This window comes from Spodoptera frugiperda, chromosome 4, assembly GCF_023101765.2.
Source record: "Spodoptera frugiperda isolate SF20-4 chromosome 4, AGI-APGP_CSIRO_Sfru_2.0, whole genome shotgun sequence".
NCBI classification, from domain to species: Eukaryota; Metazoa; Arthropoda; class Insecta; order Lepidoptera; family Noctuidae; genus Spodoptera; species Spodoptera frugiperda.
The window spans coordinates 11,162,629-11,185,399 of record NC_064215.1 but is presented as its reverse complement, the minus strand read 5'-3'; the positions used below and the strand labels follow the sequence as shown (position 1 = coordinate 11,185,399).

At 37.6% G+C, this 22,771-nt stretch overlaps 2 protein-coding genes across 5 annotated transcripts in view; one reads left to right on the top strand and one right to left on the bottom strand.

The window, feature by feature from the left end:
* The window catches only part of LOC118272343 (pre-mRNA-splicing factor ATP-dependent RNA helicase PRP16), a 114,888-nt gene extending 108,487 nt beyond the window's left edge, over positions 1–6,401 (top strand). For 3 of the 4 annotated variants that reach the window (XM_050693257.1, XM_035588745.2, XM_035588748.2), the window contains 9 exons: positions 607–690; positions 1,257–1,407; positions 2,896–2,993; positions 3,251–3,478; positions 3,897–4,068; positions 4,428–4,569; positions 4,796–4,956; positions 5,300–5,540; positions 5,784–6,027. In XM_050693257.1, coding sequence (XP_050549214.1) covers positions 607–690; positions 1,257–1,407; positions 2,896–2,993; positions 3,251–3,478; positions 3,897–4,068; positions 4,428–4,569; positions 4,796–4,956; positions 5,300–5,540; positions 5,784–5,970 — 1,464 coding nt within the window. In that variant the 3' untranslated portion in view covers positions 5,971–6,027. Of the gene's footprint in view, positions 1–606; positions 691–1,256; positions 1,408–2,895; positions 2,994–3,250; positions 3,479–3,896; positions 4,069–4,427; positions 4,570–4,795; positions 4,957–5,299; positions 5,541–5,783; positions 6,028–6,158 lie in introns of those variants that run through there. The other variant, XM_050693258.1, reaches the window with a different exon arrangement.
* A 1,299-nt stretch (positions 6,402–7,700) lies between these two features.
* On the bottom strand, positions 7,701–22,565 carry LOC118272570 (lipid droplet-regulating VLDL assembly factor AUP1). The gene is made up of 8 exons (XM_035589155.2): positions 22,393–22,565; positions 19,409–19,575; positions 18,786–18,898; positions 13,189–13,262; positions 11,101–11,234; positions 10,317–10,516; positions 9,800–9,953; positions 7,701–9,453 (listed from the first exon to the last, which is right to left on the bottom strand). The coding sequence occupies exons 1-8, from the start codon at positions 22,428–22,430 to the stop codon at positions 9,185–9,187; spliced, it is 1,149 nt and encodes a 382-aa protein (XP_035445048.2). The 5' UTR covers positions 22,431–22,565; the 3' UTR covers positions 7,701–9,184.
* Between the last annotated feature and the right edge of the window lie 206 nt (positions 22,566–22,771).

Sequence of the window (22,771 nt, the reverse complement as noted above, 5' to 3'; positions counted from 1 at the left end):
ACATTGAAATAAGTCATCTACCCTATTCATTCAGTTTTATAAACAAACAAAACATTTTATCATAGGTATGCGTCTAAAAATAAAAAGGGTCAAGCTTACGAGTTCAATGAACTTCACTCCATAAATAGAACATATTTTCCCATAGAACCGACTCATGGTTATAATTAGTTCTTAAACATATCTATTTTAAACATAAAGCAAAGGGAAAGGATGAGGCATATTTTTATTGGAAGGAAAATGGTATAAAAAATGTTAAAACACCTAATTTATCAATTAATTGGTAGATTTTATGAAAATGCCTCGTTGGAGGTGCGACTGTCAGGCTAGAGGTGTCGGGTTCAATTTCCAGAATTTTCTCAGTAATTATGTCCAGTATATGGCAATAGGCTCACCCCCTATTACATGGAAGTAACGTGCAACTCTGCCTACCTCTTCGGGGGTAAAAGGTATGACAGTTTTATAAAAATTTTGTCCCTAATAGTCTTACACATTGTGTCAAAATCTACATCTGCATTCTGGGTTTTATCCCCCGAGGAATGTTAGCTTTCCACTACTTAAGCAATAGGTACCTAATCAAACAATTTTAATAAAAATGTTTCGTTTCAGGCTCTCCAAATCCATCTGCAGCCGGAGGAAGGAGACATCCTAATCTTCATGCCGGGTCAAGAAGACATTGAAGTTACTTGTGAGGTAAAACCATAATACATCTTTTCTATAATATATTTTCTATTATTGTTTTTCACAATTTGAGACTCATTTTCTTCTCCTCTAATAACATCTTTGATTTGTTTCGTTGCGGGATCCAAGACAGTCATTTATGTTCCTGGGACGTACCATTGTTTTATCTACTGTATCTGATCCTGGCTTACAGGAGTTGCAGCGGTTTTGGAGAGGCATGACGGGATTGCCCCATAAAAAAATTGAGACTCATGGTCAGTGGGTCATCTTAGGGCAAGAGACACAACGACTCATGAGCCTACTGGGCTTAATCAGAAAGATTTACTATGTTCGCCAAGTTCGGCATGTAGGTTGAAGATCATAGTTTATAAGAGATCGCTGCTGCCCGGTCTCTATTAAATATGTAGTTCTTTACGCCTCTTACGTATTGTGGAGAAGAGAGTGAGCCATGGCAACAAAAGTATTTTACTTCGTCTGTTACCATAAAGCACCTCATGACAGTTCATCCTCACTTTATTCCTTTGTCAATCAGTAGCAAATAGCACGAGAAGCAACCTTTCATTTTCTATTCTTTACAGGTACTAACAGAGCGTCTAGCGGACTTGGACAGCGCGCCCCCGCTCACCGTGCTCCCCATATACTCCCAGCTGCCCGCAGACTTGCAGGCCAAGATCTTCCAGCGCGCCCCACCTGGACAGAGGAAGTGCATCGTCGCTACTAATATTGCTGGTAAGTAGTAGCTTCATTATTTATTTATCCACAGCTTTTAGTATCTCATTTACTAAGCTAATTTTACGGCTGGCTCATATTACGGCAGGGAATATGAAGCTCCAAATGACACGAATCTATTTTGCTTCATCTATACTTAGTGGTAGTAAAGAAACGGACCTACTAGCTGCACTAGCATTTTCCTTTTTTCTCTATAGCTTTAAAAAAAAGCTACATTAGACGCCATGTCGGACAACGTTGTCCGACACTTGTGGAGGAATAGCCTTTAACAGTTTTTTGTTGGCAGTGAAAGGCTTAAAATAAAATTTTATGTTTAATAAAAATATCTTTCTTGCGTGTTACCAATTAATGAAATACTAGTATCAGAAACAAACATATTTATCAAAAAATTAAAAAGATAATTTTTTTGCTCCCAAGTGTACATTCGTTAATGTCTTCATGCATGCTCCACCACAGAGGGCGCTTTTACGTGTCTACAATTAATTATCAATAATATTAATAGCACAATAAAACCACAATTCACTACCCAACCATTGATAAAGCTATAATAAAACATATCAGTACACACAATACGACGACCGCAGTCTCGCCACAACATATAATGATGCATTATGCTCCTATTGCCACAAATACAGGTAACGTGGTAATGTGAGCGGCACTATAATGTCGGCGTAATGTTATGGCTGTGTTATATGGGGCAGTTGTACTGTCTTGTTGGTTTAGTGATCGATAATTGATTTATGAATCGATAGTTAAAGCAGAAAAAAATGAATTATTTAAAGAGCTTCATGTGTTCGATTTGAAGTTCGAAAAAGAACACCCAGTTTCCTTGGATTGGAAGGCAGAAGAAACCATGATAGCAAAACAAAATTACCTTCTAACGTAACCCCGGATCCGAAGATTTTTTTAAGGGGGATAATCATCCAATGTCTTCTCACGCCCTGGGCGAGGCGAGAGGGGTGTCAGACTCTTACTGACTAAAAACCACCCCGTTCCTACTACTGGCTTTTCAAGCTGGAGGCCCAGTAAACCCGCTAGGTAGTCCGCAGTTGCGGATCAGGCATCAGCCCTACTGGGCCACATCTGTGGTGGTCAGATGGCTCTTTGTGGCGCTTGCGGAACGCGACGCGCCGTACGCAGGAGTCGGGTCCGAAGCTGAGGTCTCATTATGAGTGATACAGCAACAGTTAGACAGTCTTTGGAAATGAACACGGACTTTTTTTTAATTCCATTTATATTAGTTATCCACGAACTCTTGGTTCGTGCACTTGTCGTACATTTTTTTTACAATAAGTGTAATCAATTTTTATAGTACCTATGTTACACACTACAATTAACCGCAAATATAATTATTATTACAAAAATACTTACGCATGACTTTAAAAAACTGCAGTTTTGTTTCTTCCTTCAAGCATCGTTTAACAAATGCCAACTGCATCGAAAATGCTAGTTTATTTCCTATTTACTAATTGAATGTCATATTTACAGAGACGTCCCTGACGGTGGACGGTATCATGTACGTGATAGACAGCGGGTACTGCAAGCTCAAGGTGTACAACCCAAGGATTGGTATGGATGCCCTACAGGTAAGAATTCACACGGCAATATTTTATTAAAAATTGAACTTTAAATCGTATGTGGTATGATATATTTCTTAACGTCAATACAAAAAGGTGGTAAGTGCGCTGCCAGCGCGCTTGCAACCTTTTTGTATTGTTTTCAAAACAAAAAACGCCGTGCCGAAGCCAAGCTAGGTATCTGTTATAACCTTAATAGGATTCTTTCATTTCTTTTTCAAAAATAACTACCCAAGAAATAACTGCAACTTCTACATTCTTTCCAGATCTACCCAGTAAGTCAAGCGAACGCCCGCCAGCGCGCAGGTCGCGCCGGCCGTACCGGTCCGGGCAAGGCGTTCTGTCTCTACACCCAGAGACAGTACCAACACGAACTGTTGGCCTCCACAGTGCCAGAGATACAGAGAACTAATCTGGCCAATACTGTACTGTTGCTGAAGAGTTTGGGAGTCGAAGATCTCCTTGCTTTCCATTTTATGGATCCACCGCCACAGGTTAGTATGGTTTTAAGTGCGTAGGTAAGGTAAACTTTTGCTGATTGTGAGACTCAGTAAATAGAAAACAAAGTTACCGCACTCCAAGTGCGATTCAAAGCTTAATTTCTGAAAATGCCATGATGATACTTTGTCTGGATTCCACAAAAGAGACCTATGGTAATAGGTCTCTAGTAGCTCAGCAGGCTCAAGAGCCGCATTCAACGAAGCAAAAGTCCTTAATGTAGAATCGCCCTATACACAATACTTATTTTTAAATTGATTCTGTTTTTCTTTTTTGTCTACCCCAAACTATGACAGCCAAACTGACTCAACTATGCGGACTAAATTAAAATATTTGAACTGCCGTTGAACATTCGGCTTAAAACATATATAGGTAGATACTAGATATATAATGTGTATTTTTTCTCACGTCTAGGACACGATCCTGAACTCGATGTACCAGCTGTGGATCCTGGGCGCACTGGACGGCACGGGCGCCCTCACTCCGCTCGGCCGACAGATGGCAGAGTTCCCTCTAGACCCGCCGCAGTGTCACATGCTCATTGTCAGCGCCAAGATGGGATGCAGTGTAGAAGTGCTTATTATTGGTGAGTTATATACTTAGGAACTTAGTAATTGTTTATTCTTTTTGATATGTTAAAGTAGGAAAATATATTGAGCGTAACAAAATAGCATCTAATGTGACAAGATTTATCAGCAGTAGTTATTACATAAGTAGCTTGGCCAACTTTGCATGGTTTTCTCTTCGATAATTCTGCGTAAAGATCGATTCGACCAACGGATATCGCTGTGAACAAAACTATTGTTCTATTTAATTTGTACATCTTACATGGCACATTGAAACTTTAACAATTGCTCAAAGCTTGAGGGGAATTATCATTTTTATATGTTATATTATGTATGTAATACAACTACATAATTCAAATCCATTTGATCTTTCTTCCAGTGTCAATGCTGTCAGTACCGTCAGTGTTCTACCGGCCCCAGGGTCGCGAGGAGGAGGCTGACTCTGTGAAGGAGAAGTTCCAGGTGCCCGAGTCTGACCACCTCACACTGCTGCATTTGTACAACCAGTGGAAGGCTAACAAGTAAGTCGTGGTAATAGATTTCCTTTTTTTAAACGTTTCAGAAGGATTGGATACACTAGGATTTTCTCCTCTGTCGTGTGTGCGATTTCGAACATACAATTTCACTGACACATGACACCCAGACCCGAAACAACGATATGTGGATCAGACAAAGAGTTATTTAGCTGCTACAAAAAAGTAATCAATACACCAAGAAATCGTGCTTAACAAAATATTTTTGTTCCAGTTACTCGGGCCAGTGGTGCACAGAGCACTTCGTGCATGGTAAGGCGATGCGCAAAGTACGCGAGGTGAGACAACAACTGAAGGACATCATGCAACAACAGAGACTGCCACTCGTCTCCTGCGGGACTGACTGGGATCTTGTACGCAAATGTATCTGCTCTGGTAAGTGAACTATATTATTGTGAGGTTTATTTCTTATTATATGACTTATCTTAGAAGGAATTGGGTATTTTTTCGATTGAGAAAGTTTTTGTTGAGTGTTGTTGCGACTTGTCTAAGGCTTTCGATAACCTTCTCTGTTAAAACAAACCATAAAACTTTACTAATATGCAATAGACTAGAACTAGTATTAGTTTAGCTACTGTACTTTCTTCCAATTCAAGTTATTACGTAGAAACAATTTACATTTTCATACAAATGTAGCATAAATCTGTATACAAGTCAGGAATGCCACAGGGTTCCATTCTTGGTCCATAAATTTTAACCACGTTTTTCATCTCCACAGCATACTTCCAGCAAGCAGCTCGTCTTAAAGGTATAGGGGAGTACGTGAACTGTCGTACGGGTATGCCGTGTCACTTGCACCCCACATCGGCACTGTTCGGGCTGGGCAACTCGCCCGACTACGTGGTCTACTACGAGCTGATGATGACCACCAAGGAGTACATGCACTGCGTCACTGCTGTGGACGGGAGGTGGCTCGCTGAACTGGGACCTATGTTCTTTTCGGTCAAGGAAACTGGGAAGTGAGTTGATGTTTTGTTTTATAGTATTTTTTATGTATTGTATGTATATAAGTTGTTTTACAGTAAGTGGCAAATATTATCATTATCGCTAATCCTTGTTGGCAAAAGTATTATTGTGATGTATTGCGGTGATCAGAAACAAATTCGTCTTTAGAGACGAACTAGAAGTAGAGTTAGCTGTACTCTCTTATCTAATTCATAAGAATAATTATCATACAAGCATTTCTATCCTCTTATTCCCAGATCAAACCGCGACAAACGTAAAGAAGCAGCCGTACATCTGCAGCGCATGGAGGAAGAGATGAAGCAAGCTGAACAGAAGATGGCAGAAGAGAGAAAGAAGAAAGAAGAAGATGTACCAGTGAAGCAGGAGATTGCTACACCAGGACTCAACACTCCGCGCAGAACTCCGCATAGACTGGGACTGTAACTTCGAGTGTCGATGTTTTGTATTTTTTAAATCAATAAATAAAGTTTTTTTAATAAGCATGTGTTTTATTGCTTCTACATTAAATTCCAAGTCCCGATATAAATATCCTCTCTCCCGAAAATAAAGAAAATGTATATTTTTGTTCGTATCATAAAATATTAAATATCGACAAACGCGATCGGATCCAGATCAAACCGCGACAAACGTAAAGAAGCAGCCGTACATCTGCAGCGTATGGAGGAAGAGATGAAGCAAGCTGAACAGAAGATGGCAGAAGAGAGAAAGAAGAAAGAAGAAGATGTACCAGTGAAGCAGGAGATAGCTACACCGGGGCTCAACACTCCGCGCAGAACTCCGCATAGACTGGGACTGTAACTTCGAGTGTCGATATTTTGTATTTTTTAAATCAATAAATGTACTTTTTTTAAATACGCATGTGTTTTAATTGTTTCTACATTAAATTCTAAACCCCGAAAATAAATGAAAATTTTGGTACATATCATAAAACCTCAAATATCTTGAAAAAGTCTAAGTCCTTGTCACCCATTGATTGACAGGGTCAAACCCACCAAACATATGTGGAAAAGCGTAAGTTTATAGGTAGGTATCGGCACAATTTAGGTATACGCTAGATTTGTTTTAAATTCCCACATTGTTTGGACCCAGAGATATGATTAATCTTTACTTACAACATAAAAATACCTAAAATGGAAATAAAAAGTAACATAACGAAAAAAAATCTTGTTAGGCATCGAAGTACTCGTCCGCATCGCTGTCACTGGGCAACGTTCCCAGAAAACTGGCCGCATTGCCGCGTTGAATGGCTTATCTTCTGACCGAAGAAATAGCCAGCCTTCTGGTCGTGTAGAATCGAATAGCTTACGTGCAATCTCTTTAAAAACATAATGGGCACCAGGACCCCGTGGCCCAAATGTTTCGAACCCAAACGGCTCAATTGCCAACTAGGTTTGAATATTTACGCCGCTTGAGGTCCTCTGCCGCGGAAGCAGTCGCACCAGCCATGCAGCAGTACTTAGAAGGTGAGATGGCGCAAGGGTGTCTACACACGTAGCGTCCCACACCAACGGCCTACCTATCTTTTAAGACAGCAATTACATACCATCTGGTCTCTTGCCATCATCACGTACCAAACCATTAGGTTAAAATTCATGATAGCGTACCACATGCAGTAGTTGCAATATCGCGTCACACACATAGTTGCATCTACTACACGGACAGCTGTGATGACGCGATAAGCAAATTGATCAGAAGGGCTGCGGAAGAGAGCGACCATAGGATTATGGACTACAACCTTAAAATGGCCATCAAACACAGAGACGCGGCAGTTGTGGGATTGCCCTTTTGGGTGAGAAATGTTCCTCGGACTAAAATAAAAATTTATATAGCAGGAGGTAATGTGTATGCGGAAAGCATCAATAATAACATAACTGTTATATACATAATTATATAATTGTTAACTCTTTGACTTCTGTAAACTCTGTTAAAGTCAGCCCACCCGACAAGGGTTGAGGCGTCATGCACACATAAATGTCCTACAGTCGGTGGCGCTGTGTGTTGGGTTGTTCCGTTCCCAACAAAATGGTTGACTGGACCAAGCTCATAATTCTCCTGTTCATTCCTTAATGAGTGAATGAAACAAGCATTTATGCCCTGCGGGTTTACTTCACAAAGTAAAGGAAACTAAACAACTCGAAAAATAAAACAAACCGTTTTTATTTAATGTATTTTATTCTAACAGAACACAATCAAAATCAGTTCTATAACGTTTGAACTTACATTCAGGCGTGATTTTATAATTTATATAATAATTCATATATATAAAGAAGTATGTACACACGGAAGTTTAATACGATTACCATAAGAAAAATAATCTTTGATTTTTCTATTATATAATTATATATTTCGCAAAATATTCAATTCCGTCCTAAATAAGGCTTCAGTCGGAGCATAAATATTAAAATTATATAATTTTACTACCAAACTCTCAAGTCACAATATAGTATTAACTTTTAAATTAATATCGTATTTAAATAGTTTGAGAATCTGGTCGAAAGCCTCTTCAAGACAGGACTAGGTAAAAAAATGTTAATTTATTTACCAACTTCAATAAAAAGAGTATTATTCAACATTTCAATAAGTAATATCAGTCATGAATTTAATACGTTTGCGAATAATAAATTAGAAAAATTACCGATCTACTTTTTCTTGTTTTACCGCGACCCAACTCCGACTGAGCCCGAATCAAAATGTAATTAATTACTTATAAGAATAACAAAGGAAATATAAATTCTACTACATTGACTTGCCCTAGGTACGTCGCATGAAAATAATATAGCAATAAAATTTCAGGAACATTAGTTGATAAGTTATCAAAAACCTAGCACACGTCAATATGCAGACAATGTCTTACTATTAAAAAAAATGGCTAATGTTGCCAGAAAAAAAGAATATCGAACAACCTTCAATGTTACCACAAAATAATATAAAATAATTTCCATACAACTGTCAATAGCTATATTTAAATGTTAAAAATAATATGATTATTGGATCTACCATACATTTCACTATAAAACTAAAACTTCAAGTACGTCATCACTTTGGAAGGACTCGTAATTATGACGTCACAACTAATACGTCATCTACATTACAATTATCCCGTTAACATTTAATTAAAAATATATTATCGAGTAACATTTTTTACTAATTGTTTGTGATTTAAAAAGTTATATAAGTGTAATGTAGACGGGCAGTTAGATCAATTTAAGTTTTATCGTTAATCAACCTATTTAGGCACAAACTATCCTATGTTTCCCTTTCATTAACATTATCCTTCCTTTCTGCTACCCTTTGATGTAGTTCAGTTGTTTATTTGGGATCAAGTCCTACGTATGTTCGTCCTCTTTGGATTTAAGACCTTATTTTCTTAATGCTGTAAGTCTTTTTTACAATACCACGTGGATTTAGCGTGTTTATTTCGTGATTTTACACATATTTTTCAACTGCTGCCCACAAAACAGTTTTGAATAATGAGATCTATTTTTTTCACATAATTTGGAACTTTAACCCATGGGCATTGTGTATACTGTCTTGGATTGCGTCTACAGAAATGATTTCTCCCCCAAAATATGGCGAATTTACACCTAAAATGAATTGAAAGTCTCCCAATAAACAACCAAACTACTTACAATTACATTCAACAGTTATTCAAAGCCACATTGAGCCCATTCTTCTCAATATATCTTTTTCTGGCTTCGGCAATCATTTGAGCCTTCCGCTCTTGGAAGCTAAGCTGTCTCTCCTTCGCACTCTTTGGGAAGACGCCTGTGGGAGTGGGGATGACGTAGCGAGGCTGTGCTTGCGACGTGGAGGCCTGGGGCTCCGCTGCCGGCTCGGGCTCCGGCGTGTAAGGAGTCACACCCTCCAGGAAGTTCGTTATTGTAACGTCTACGCTACGTGTTGATGCTGTTGGAAAGAGATTGAGTTGATTAGTTCCTAATTTTAAAATTGATTTATACTGCAAATACAAATCATCTGAGGTAGAACGTCGTTGGTACTGCTCTGCTATTTTAAGTGTTTGCTATAATTTTCGACGAAAATGCACGAGTTAGTCGAATATCAAGTTTTATTTCCCCCTAATATCTGCCAATTACAAGTTTTTATTCAATTGATTTACCAAGTTGAATTGACAACAATTGGACACAACTTTTAACAGCTTTGCTAATCCAACAAGACTTAACACTACAACAACGCCATCTACCGATTGCAAAAACCAACAACTTGTTTAAAAACTAAATAAACCTTAACTTACCGAGATCCCGGAGTATGTCATTGATGGGCACGCGTGGCAAGACTTCCTTGACCTGCCTGGCGAGGCGCGACACGTCGGCCGGGACCTCGCGCCGCCGCGGGGCCCGGCGCCGCCCGCGACACAACTCCTCCCATTTGAAATCTGTCTTTTCAATCTGTTGGTAAAAATGTTACAGGTGTAATTATGTGGAACTGATTTGACGTGAGAAGCTTTAATTATGGTATGTAAAATATAATATTTTACTAGTCTATTACTTATAGTTTTTTTTAAATATAAAGTGTAGTTGAAAGTGCAAAGTAAGGTTACACTACACCAAGGAAGTCAAGTTTTCGATGAATAAAGCCATATAAAACCTGACAATATAAAATAGATTTAATTTGCTTGTCTAAATCGACATGCGATAGTATAGTTGTTTTTGTTAGTTGTTTCTTTACTCAGTTTTGTCAAAACCCTTAAATATGATCATATCCTCGAAAAGCCTTAAATGCGCAGATAAGACAGACATTAACAAACATACCTGTAGAGCGTCAGCGATGGCGTCGGCGGCGTTGACGGCGAGCGCGGCGTCGTCCCGCTGCGGCGGCAGCGGCGCCAGCAGGCGCAGCGTGTACACGGTCAGCGGCGACCACAGGAACCACAGCGCGTCCCACCACGGGAACACACACACGCTGTCGCCCGACCCGTGCACCGTCACCTTGGTGAACATGCGCTCCACGCCTACAATATATGAATCCCCGATTAATAACGTAGGAAAAGTGACATATAATTTTCGTATGGGCCCTGTAGGTGACCAAACTTATCTTTGACTTAAAGGTGCAACATACTGGTCCTACGAGTTTAAAGTTTGTAATTACCCTTCCAACGCTGTTTAGTTGACTCCAGGGACCCTGTACAAAATTTAGAGCCATATATCGCTCCCTATATACTAGCTTCTGCCAGCAGCTTCGCCCGCGGTCCCGTAGGATAAAAAGTATCCTATGTGTTATTCCAGACCATAATCTACCCCTGTTCTAAATTTCATTCCGATCCTTTCAACCATTTTGACGAGATTGAGTAACAAACACACACACAAACTCACAAACATTCACATTTATATTAGTAATGTCTCTCTCCAAAAACATATTGTATATACTTATATAGGACTGTCAGAAATTAAAAAGTGGCAATATAGTATGTATAATACCTATTTTATTTATTAACTTAATTTATCACACAAATGTTGCCAAAATGTAACGTTTTATAATCCTTTTCAGTACAAACTTTATCAACCAAAAATATTATCAAGAAAAATATATACGTACTGATAGCGACAGGTTGCACCTTGTTGCCGACCGGGAAGGGCCACTCGGAGAACTTGAGCAGGCCCTTGCCGTTGGTCGGGCCTCCCTCGGGCTGCAGCAGCACCGGCTTACTGGGACTCTCGGCAAAGTGTTGTCTGGAATAAACAACGCCATTATTAACATGTGTACTAAAATTTTTCAAGAAAATCAATCTTCAGGGTGCTTTTCCACCAGAAATGTGCTATGCTACGTTGCTGTGGATGCGTTTGGCTTGCATCAATCATATACTTCTATACTAATACTATAAAGCTAAAGAGTTTGTTTGATTGTTTGTTTGAACGCGCTAATCTCTGGAACTGCTGGTCCGATTTGAGTAATTCTTTTTGTGATGGATAGTCCATTTATCGAGGAAGGCTATAGGCTATAAAACATCACGCTATGGCCAAAAGGAGCCAAGCAGAGCGGGTGAAACCGCGCGGAAGTAGCTAGTGTGTAATAAGACTTTTAAGAAACTCAATCTTTAGGTTGCTTTTCCACCAGAGATGTGATATGTAACTATGTTGCCTTGGGTGCGTTTGGCTTCCACCAATCATATTCATTGGTACATGTGGCTTAGCACTGCTGGAAACGGACTCAGTTAAGCTATGTTTTTATATGGAAAGTTGCGTGCATGAATAAGACATTCATCACTAGCTGTATACACCTATAAGTGATAAATTCATAGCAAATTGGTGAAAAAATTTAATTTGTCAAATCTAGTGTATAAGCCTTGTATCTGGAAATAAATAAATATTGTACTAAGTACTACATATCCAAGTTTATAACTTATTATAAAGCAAAAAGGGTTCCTTTAATATCTCTCTATTTTTGCACCAATATTAATCAAAACTGATTCAGCAATTCTGCATAGAATTTTTAATAATTCTCTTTTATGTAGAAAATGGCGAATGATTCACGGATCTTTTATAAGAAACCTATCAAAAAATACTGACGTAAGCAATCATCACTTACGATACGTAAACAAGCAAAGAAGCATTTATCAATCGAGTTCAATGAACTAATGACAACGGTTTTGGATTACATTTTGGAAACATGAGCAGGCAAACAAATGTGAATCACGATACCATCTCCAAAACAAAATGAACAAAGGTATTTTTTACATAAGTAAAAATATTGTAGCAGGACAACGATTTGTTTCATTAGATATTCGACTTTATATTAATATTATTAAGTTTAAAAATCGAATAAAGGATTTTTACAGAAAGGAATGGGATGACTTACATAATAATATTTTATTTTAAAAGCTCAATACAACTTTCATGGTATCACATAATGGTACAAATAAGTACCCTTAGTACGAGTTTCAAAACAAGCTCGTATTAAGCGTACAGACTACGAATAAAGAACTGGATCAATTGCATATTTCGCATTTCTGATTCAGTCAACTCATTTTATTAGGTATCTCGCGATAGTATATTGTGACTTTCTGTCTTGCCCTTCTAAATCCCCGAGAAGACACTCCATTATGAACCTTATTTCCGATGTTTAGAGACTACATTTGTATGAATATGAACAAATTATGTTATTGAGAATAAACAATCGAATATAATAATAACAATGTTTAAAATGCAACTATCGTACCCGAAGTATCAGAGTCGGATGTTTTTACATCTCAACTTCAGATAACAATAGGAGTATTTTTACAATGGTTGTCAAACAATCAATGATGTCGAGGAATAAGGACGATGCCAAAGGTAAAAGATATGTGTTAATATTTAAGTATTCTTGTTGTAATAATTATAGTTGTGGTAAATTACTAAAAACTCGTTGGTCGAGTGGTCGCAAGTGCGACTGCCGGACAAGGGGTCTTCGATTGGGGATACCCTTATCCCGGTTCGATTCCAGGGTCGGCCAAAAAAGAATTTCGATAATTTCTCAGTATATTTTTTGTGCTGGACTATGAGACTTCTTCTTTAACACGTTAAGTGCGGAACAGGGCCTATAACACCTCATCTATGCAGCGCTTGTAGTGCGGCGAGGAAAAACAGTGTCGCAGGGAACGTGTTAAAAGAGGGTTTATAGGCCATATAATCTATAAAAAAGACTTACTTCCTCACAAATTGTGCAGCATTCTTTATGCCCAGAGTAGATGCAAAAAATGGCGGTACTTTCCATTTTCTGAGCTGTAAACAAAAAGATATAACTTTAGTACATTACAATATTAAAAACACTAAAGTGAAAGTCGGGCTATCAATAAGCGCTACCTCAACAGAACTGGAAATACTCCAAAAGGTAGAACGAAGTTAATTCCCTCAAAATGCATTTCATCCGTGAACCGAGTACAAAGAGGAGATGCCATAATGTGTTTGTGCACTACCCAATGATATTATAAGTAAAAAGGTAGGTTATAAGTGCTCAGAAAGTGGCTCACTGAAATGTGGATAATTGAAAACGTTTTTGTAGTATGGAATCGCTAGATGGAAAATAGAGTGTGTTTGTAACGTCCCGCGCTCCCCGTAAGTGTCACGCATTGTGTTAAAAATTAATTTAGTTATGACATCTTCCCTTTGTATTTGCTTCATGGATTGACCTTCAGACCATTATCATAAGTAATATATAAAAGAAAAATAACTGTTTCTATAGATAGACTCCATAACAAGAATCAAAGAGTAGAGATTTACTCCCATTTTTCTATTTTTATAACGCCATTAAAATAATATTTATGGGTTATTATATTTATCAATTCTTTTTTTAATTCAGCGATATTTTACCGTTAACTGTTCACGTCCCAAAGGTCAATGACAACTCGAAATTCCTTTTATAAAAAAACTTGAAAGGCATACAAACAAGCGTATAAAACATATGTATGATAATTATATACAGATATAAGAATATCAGCATATAAGTGTAAGGACATCTGCACTAATAAAAACATAAACATATGTAAATAGTGGTTCATTGACTTTTAATATCGTTTAGTCATATTTACCGAGAGAAATCGTAAAAAGCGCATCGTAATAAAACATAATTATCACTACATAGTATAAAACAAAGTTGCTTTCTCTGTCCCTATGTCTCTTTGTATGCTTAAATCTTTAAAACTACGCAAAGATTTTGATGCGGTTTTTTTAATAAATAAAGTGATTCAAGAGTAAGATTTTTATGTATAATAGATGCTTAATATATCACCATTGCACCCATGCGAAGCTGAGGCCGGTCGTTAGTCTAGAATAATATTATAAAGAAGATAGATTTTATTTCTTGTTTTGTTGCATTGCATAGGCTCCTTAACTAAAAGACAGATTTGAGAAATTCTTTTACTATTGATAAGAACAAAATTGCAGAGAACAACACAAAAATGCTGTTTATCCCTATATTATAAAATTTACTAGAGAGTCTAAACACAAATCTAAATTCCATGAGCGCAAGCCACGCCTAACATAGGAGTTATTTGTATTTTCTTTCCTCAAAAAAAGTATACAAATGCATATATTCCATACACCAAACTTATACATATTTAATGCATAAGGATAAAATTTAAATAAAATGCTGCCATTTTAGTCAAATCATGTTCGGCTAAGGTAGATTTGGACAGCGTTTGTCCTTTGAAAGTTTTTTTGTATGCACTTTTTTACAAAGGTGACATTCCCAGTGTACCCAATGGTATGGTACGTATAATACAATGACCAACAGTAACAAACATTGTATAAAAGAGTTGAGTACTTATGAAACTAAAACTGGTTTGAATCAAATATGTGGTCAGTTATTAAGTTGAATGTAATTGAATGACCCATTAATTGAATTTTATTGCTGAATGATAACTCCAAGCAACAAATGATTGAGCATTTTGATTTAAACTTGAATATAAATTGCCGGTCACGTCAATTGAATGGCTGATAACGAAATTACATAGTGGGGGGACTCATGTCCACTTCCCGCGTGAAAGGAAAACTAAACTTTTCGACTAGGAAATTATCAAAAATTGCATAGAGTTTAGAAATTATGCTAAATGTATAGAAATACGGAATTTAATAATGGACAAAAAATATGTGTAACGTAAAGTAAATAGATTGTCCTAAACCTATAAACTGTAACAAATATGGTATTACATACATTTATGAAGCAAATCCTACGAGATGTCATAACTGGATTTCCCTTCAACATAATGCGTAACCCTTTACGGGGAGCGTGTGACGTTACAAACCACGTCCCTCTCTATTTTTACAGCTTTACCAGTTTTCCTTCACTTTCTGACACACTTGAATCACATTTCTCCGATGTACCGAAAAATCTAAATGTAGTCCATATAAACGCACAGAGTATTCCGGCTCATTACCACGATATGCTGGCAAATCTTGACTGTAAGAGTATCCATGCAATCCTAGTTTCTGAATCCTGGTTAAAACCCTGTCTTCCCTCTACTTCCTACTCTCTACCTGGATACCAGTTAGTAAGAAATGATCGTACGAGCTGCGGCGGCGGCGGTGTTGCCATATACCTTCGAGCAAACATTTCCTTTAAAATAATTGATATGTCACCGCAGCCCCCGCCGCAGAACGCTGGCGAACATCTTTTCCTGGAGCTAACTCTGCGACATACCAGAGTATTGCTCGGTGTCTATTACTGTCCTTCTTTACGCGTCGATTATTTCTCCTCATTCGAAAATTTACTTCTAAAATTAACTCCCTCTTACAGTCATAGCATAATTATGGGTGACTTTAACACCTGTCTCCTGAAACAGGATTCTCGCTCCTCTTCCCTTCAATCCATCGCTCAATCCTTCAACTTGTCTCTTCTTCCACTAAGTGCCACTCACCACTTTCCTAACTGTTCACCTTCTCTTCTTGACCTTATCCTTGTCTCGTCTGACCAGCACGTTGTAAAGCACGGACAATGTTCTGCTGACAACTTTTCCTACCATGACCTTATCTTCCTTTCCTACAAACTCTCTCCTCCTAAATTTAAACCTAAAACTCTCCTTCAGCGCAATTTTGGTGGCATGGACCATGACAGGCTTCGTGAGGATGCCGGCAGCATTGACTGGTCTGAGCTCCTTGCTGCTGAGGGAATTGATGACAAAATCAAGGTGTTTAGCAAAAAACTCAATGAATTGTATGACGTTCATGCCCCAATCCGACCTGTAAAAATGAAGCATGTACCAGCGCCGTGGCTGACAGACGAGATCAGAGTTGCGATTCGCAGAAAGGCAGCAGCGAAAGCCAAATTTAAACGTCAACCGAATCCATTGAACCGTAATGAGTACATTGCAGCTCGTAATCGGAGCAACAGGATGTGTAGGGATGCTCAACGCCGCCATATTCATGAGTCCGTAGAAAATGGTAACCCAGCCAAGGTTTGGGCATTTCTAAGGTCGATGGGAGTTGGCAAACAGCGTCAAACTCCTATCACCAACAATCTAGATATCGAATCCTTAAATAAACACTTCTCCTCTTCACCCTATATTAATGGGTCTATAAAGTCTAAGACTTTACACTATCTTTCTTCTCTTCCCTCTCCCGACTACTCACCATTCTTCTTTAGTCAAGTCACAGCTTGTGATGTTAGAAAGAGCATTGTATCCATCAGTTCCAATGCAGTAGGGAGTGACAGTGTCAGCCGTAAGATGACACTCCCTGTCCTGGACGAGATCCTTCCTGTCATCTGCCATATCCTTAACTATTCCTTATCCAGTTGCGTTTTTCCTTCTGCATGGAAGGAGGCGCAAATCACACCACTACCCAAAAACCAAACCCTGAATCCTTTTCCGACTACCGTCCAATTTCTATTTTACCTTTCCTTTCCAAAGTCCTTGAACGTCTAATCTATAACCAGCTTAGTGCTTTCCTTACCAAACACCGTCTCCTTAATCCCTACCAATCCGGGTTTCGTCCGGGACATAGTACCACTACGGCTCTAGTCCACATCACCGATGACATACGATCCGGTATTGAAAACGGTAATTTAACTCTCCTCACCTTGCTGGATTTCAGCAACGCCTTCAATACCGTCGATTTCGACATACTGCTTGGAATACTGAGCTCTCTCAACATATCTCCAACTGTGATTGATTTCTTTCGTAGTTACCTGTGTGGCCGCCGGCAGCGTGTTGCCGTTGAGGGTTCATACTCTTCCTGGTCTGATACGGCTGCTGGCGTACCGCAGGGGGGCGTTCTTTCTCCTTTACTCTTCGCAATTTTTATAAATTCTATCTCTAATGAACTTCTCTCTTCCTACCACCTGTATGCCGACGACCTGCAAATTTACTCACAAGCACCTCCTGATGAATTTTCCGAAGCAGTCAAGATGGTCAACACTGACTTGGCTCGTATATCTGAATGGAGTACGGCCTACGGCCTAAAGGTGAATCCCACGAAGACCCAGGTCATTGTTGTCGGTAGCCCTCGTTTACGATGCAAGATCGCGTGGACACAGATGCCACCCATAGTTTTCGACGGTACTACAATACCATACAGTGATACTGTAAAGGACTTGGGTATTGTTTTGGACCAAGACTTTTCCTGGGGACCTCAACTAGGACAAGTCAGTCGAAAAATGTTTGCATCTGCGAAGTCTATGTGCAGACTTCGTAACTTTCTTCCAACTGCTACTAAAATTGCGCTAGCTCAATCACTTCTCCTTCCCATTCTCGATTATGCCGATGTCAGCTATCCGGATCTTACCGAAGCGCAGTTAGATAAACTTGAGCGACTCCAAAATTTTTGTATATGGTTCATATTTGGATTACGCAAATATGACCACATTTCCGAATATCGCACGAAACTCAAGTGGCTGCCGATTCGCCTTCGCCGGAATACTCATATCTTATCTCTTCTATACAATATACTGTTCAATCCTGCTACCCCCCATTACCTCAAGGAACGTTTCAGGTTCTGTCATGACACACATTCTAGACCAGTACGGTCATCGGAGAGACTCAAGCTTGAGATGCCTCAACATGAAAGCAGAGCCTTTGACCAATCTTTTACGGTTCGAGCCGTGCGGCTGTGGAATGCGCTACCGCTTTTGGTGAGGCAGGCACAGTCGCTCGCTTCGTTTAAGGTGCTCGTGAAGGATCACTATCTTTCCAAGCTGTAACACAGCGTCATTATTTCCTTCAGTCGCAGTCGTTTTCTTTCTGCTGTCACATCTTCTTGTCATTTGTAACATAATTATTATTTCTTGTGTATATATGTTTGTATGTATGTATGTATGTATGTATGTATGTATGTTTGTATGTATGTATGTATGAATGTATGTATATGTATGTATTTGTGTATGTATGTAATTGTATATTCATATATTTAAGTTGTAAGTACACCCAGAACCACCTCCACTAACATTCACCATCTCCGTCCACCCAAAGGTTGCCTGGAAGAGATCGCTGTAAGCGATAAGGCCGCCTTTGTACCCTACCATCCACTTAGCGCTATTTATATTTATTGTCTGAATTGTAAAAGGTGTACAATAAAGTTTATATTATTATTTTCCAACATACAGTCCCATAATACAAACATGTTGCCAATTATTCATATTTTAATGTACTACTTTTTACTTGCTTATTACCTAATACCTATCTACACCTTTTGATTTATAATATCATTTGGGCAGGGCCCATTGTTTAGTCACAGTGCACAATAACATTATGGCATCTCCTCTTTGTACTTGCTTCATGCATAGTTGAATAAAAGTATATTTTGCAAACTTACGCTGATTGTACCAAGCACATGGGAGGCAGCTAGAGAATCTAGACAAGACACGTAGTTGGCCACCAGAACACTACAGCGCGGGTCACGGGTACCCTTTAGTTTCACATAAACACCTGTAATACAAAGAAAATTAACTCATACCATAGAACTGTAAACATACAAGTACTTATTTTAATTTATTTTTTATGGAATAAGCCGGTAAACGAGCAGCCGAATCACCTGATGGTAAGCAATCGTCGCTGCCCGTCGTCGAGTCGTCGTCGTCGAGTAGAATGTACTGAATATACTTCAGACAAATTTCTGGGTCTTTTCATCTGCTTTATAAATAATATCTAATATCTATTTGTATGTTGTAATTTGTAAAAACATTATTTACAAAAAATAAAAATACAACATCATGTTTTGATTTTCAATATCACACCAAGTTCATTAGTGTATTGAGGTCAACATTACTGGATTAATTTGTATTATATATTTATCTGATTTGCATATTAAAGTTTTAGTTTTAATTGATTTAAAACGCAAATATAGGTAATTCTTAGGCAATGTAACGAGAAATTACCTCTCGAATGAGAGAATTTTATACAGACAGAATACAAAAAAATAAAAAAAAGGTTTCATACCAAATGTCCAGCATGCAAGTGTAGACAGCATTTGCCTGACTGCCGATTTGTTCGGCAATATAATTGACGCGATCCATAGTACCAGCGCCAAGAACACTCTGAATGACAATAGTAATATACCAAACGGTAGATACAGGAGGAAATGTAGGACACTGTCACCGCTAAATCTAAAAACAAAAAGAAAAAAATTGTTAGAAAAAATTCCTATAAAAACCTATCTTCTCCCAGTGGCTTTGCCCACATTCCCAAGGAATAAAAAGTAGCCTATATGTTATTCCAGATCATAATCTACCCCTATGGGGTTTGGGTAAAGTTGGCGTCGTTTTGAAATTGAGCGGCCAGTAATGAAACTTAAATATTATGAATGAACAGAATACAGCGATCAAAAGCTATTATGGCCATATTTCTCTAAACCATATCGGAACTGAGATATTTGGTTTTATATTGGTCATTGAAATCGAAGAAGTTATTATATGTTATTGCACTCTTTTGGGTGTCTGCCATATTTTTTTAGGAATGCTAAATAAAATAATTCAAATACAGTGACGTAGATGAACCGAACGGACCCCCAAAATCTATGGGCCGATGGTGTGTAGTAACAGTAACAGCTCGTCCCTTACTGTTGTGTGTTACTTTTTACGCTTCTAATCTCTCGTGGACTTGTGGATAATTATAACGACTTGGCATTTCATTGGACATTTCATTGACATTTCATTGACTGACCCAGCATAGCTCTTTGGACTCTGATATTCTTACGATTTAGTATAACGCCATGGATGTACTTAACGATGCATTTTGTATCTATTGCCGACGCAGCTTAAATCGTGTTGGCGGCACTCGTCGTAGATCGTATAATTTGACAGGCTGCTGTTCGCATATAATGTCTATTATATGGTACATGGCATGGGGCAGATATCAAAATAATCTGACTCAGCCGGCACAATTTTTAGATACCATTATTCGACATGACATTGAGAACGAAATGGACGAAGAAAGTTAATATGTAAATGTGTTTTTAAAAATCATGTAAAAAAATGCAATTAGGTATAAAACTGTGTTTTTATTATTTCCTAGGGCCCAACGGGCATATACTAACGTCACATTGACAGACGAGAGGTCGAGAAACAGTAAAGCCAATAACTAATATCAATCTTCTAATAATATACACAATAACTAAGATTTTTTTCACACAGGACGGTAATTGAAGTATTTATAGACTATATTTTTAAATTCTTCAAACTCAAATATCTCAGCTTCGATATAACTTAGGATAAAAATAATTGAACATATATGTGTAATGAACACAGCAGAACAAAGTAACATGAAAATTATTGGTGGCCGCTGAAAAAAAAAATGACGCCACAAGTCCATACAAAGTTACTCAAACCCCTTTCATCCCAATACCTACAGCAGATTTTGAGTGAAGGAGTAATAAATAAACAAACATACATACAAACTTTATCATATTAAAATAAAATCTGTCATCATCATTATCATCATATTAACCACAAGACATTCACTGCTGAACATAGAATGTTTTTTTTTATACTTAATAGGATGGTGTGTGTTTATCCTGTGTTAGCCTTAAAACCTGTCTATGATGAACTAATAACATTGTTTTTTTTTTCTAAAACTAGACAGGCATTTGACCATGATGTCACCTGATTAACCTTCCTGATACTTCTACCTAGTTCTTTGTGAAGCTATTAAATATGACTTTAGTTTATCATGATTATCAACTAAATTAACAGTCATCCCAAAATCTCATTTTTTAAAACAATATGACAACAACATTTACAGCTAACTATGCATGAATAATCAAACTATTGACAAAGAGAATTATTTATATTTTAACTAAACCCCAAACAGCATCTTGATTATCATTTATCATATCAGCCACAAGATATCCACAGATGTTTGGCAGTGTTTGTTGTAAAATATTCAATCATGGTATCACACAAATATTACAAATGTGAAAGTTTGTTTGTTTGGATGTTTGTCCATCAATCACACTAAAACCAGTGAATGGATTTTGATGAAATTTGGTATACAGACAGGGTATGAGCTGAGTTGAGTGATAGGATACTTTTATCCCATGGGAAGGCGAGTGAAGCCACTGGCAGAAGCTGATACAAAATAAGACATTGTTTTCATTGTTTCCTAAGATATACAGACATAAAAACAAATTAATCTGCAGAAAAATGGCATTTTTCTAGAAATTTCACTAACATTATATAGGCATATTATGTAGTGATAAACAACAAGTAAGAAATATTTCATGATAACAATGAACAAAATAGGTAATCTTACTTTTATATCTATTGCAAGCAAGTCATTGTCAATAATTATAAAAAAATATGATTATATTTGAATCTTAATGAATTCATTTGTAATTATAATCAGCAAGTTTAGTCTATAATGCATGCAATTATGAAGTCTTTGTTAGTAAATAGCAATTTTAAATATAAATTAAACAATACATAGGAAACAGAAAATAAATTCAGTAAATTAATTATAATAGTATTGTTGGCCAAGTTACTACTACATTTTAATTCAATCCTTGATATAAATTATTAGAGTATGACACCCAGGTCATGGTCACAGTAATAAAAATGACATTTTTCATGAAAATATTTTCGATCCTCACTGCAATGTGTTTCAGTGGTTACAAATCAGGCGTTACAACACAATACTGGCACTAACACTGCGTGATGCTTGGATAAAGAATGAATGTGTAAACATTACAAAAGTTTACATTATTTACATTTCACTTGCAATTTCCTCCAATTTACCACTCTATAATATTCGCACAACACATTAGCTTCATTATTCAGTTACGTCACGACATTTTCCTCACATGCTAACTACGAACACTGCGAAATTTCATTGGATTTTACATGTAATACTTTTCAGATTATACTGCAAACTTTCCCTTGAAAAAATAGCAAACACGTAGGTATGCGATAATAAAATGCACTTTATACCTTTCGTCGTTCATCAATTTGTCCACTGTTAAAGCCATAGCTGTTTGTGTAGCAAAACAAACTACTATATTGCTTCCTGTGCTATTTTTGACTGCATAAAATTAAAAATTTCGAACTTTTCTCCAATATCGTGATGTGTATCTACGACATTGACCATAGACTACGGACTGCATCAGAAAATTTTGACAACTCGATAGCAGCCACATCTGTCAACACTATCATAGAGAACCGCTATTGTAAACTCGCCTTAAAATTTTTAGAAAGACTCAACAAAAATCAAGCAAAATCCTCAGTACCCCTTTTTCACTGAAACAAAAACCAAACTGAGGCTTTCATAGTACGTTTTACATGGTTTATTTTTGATATAGATCAATGATTT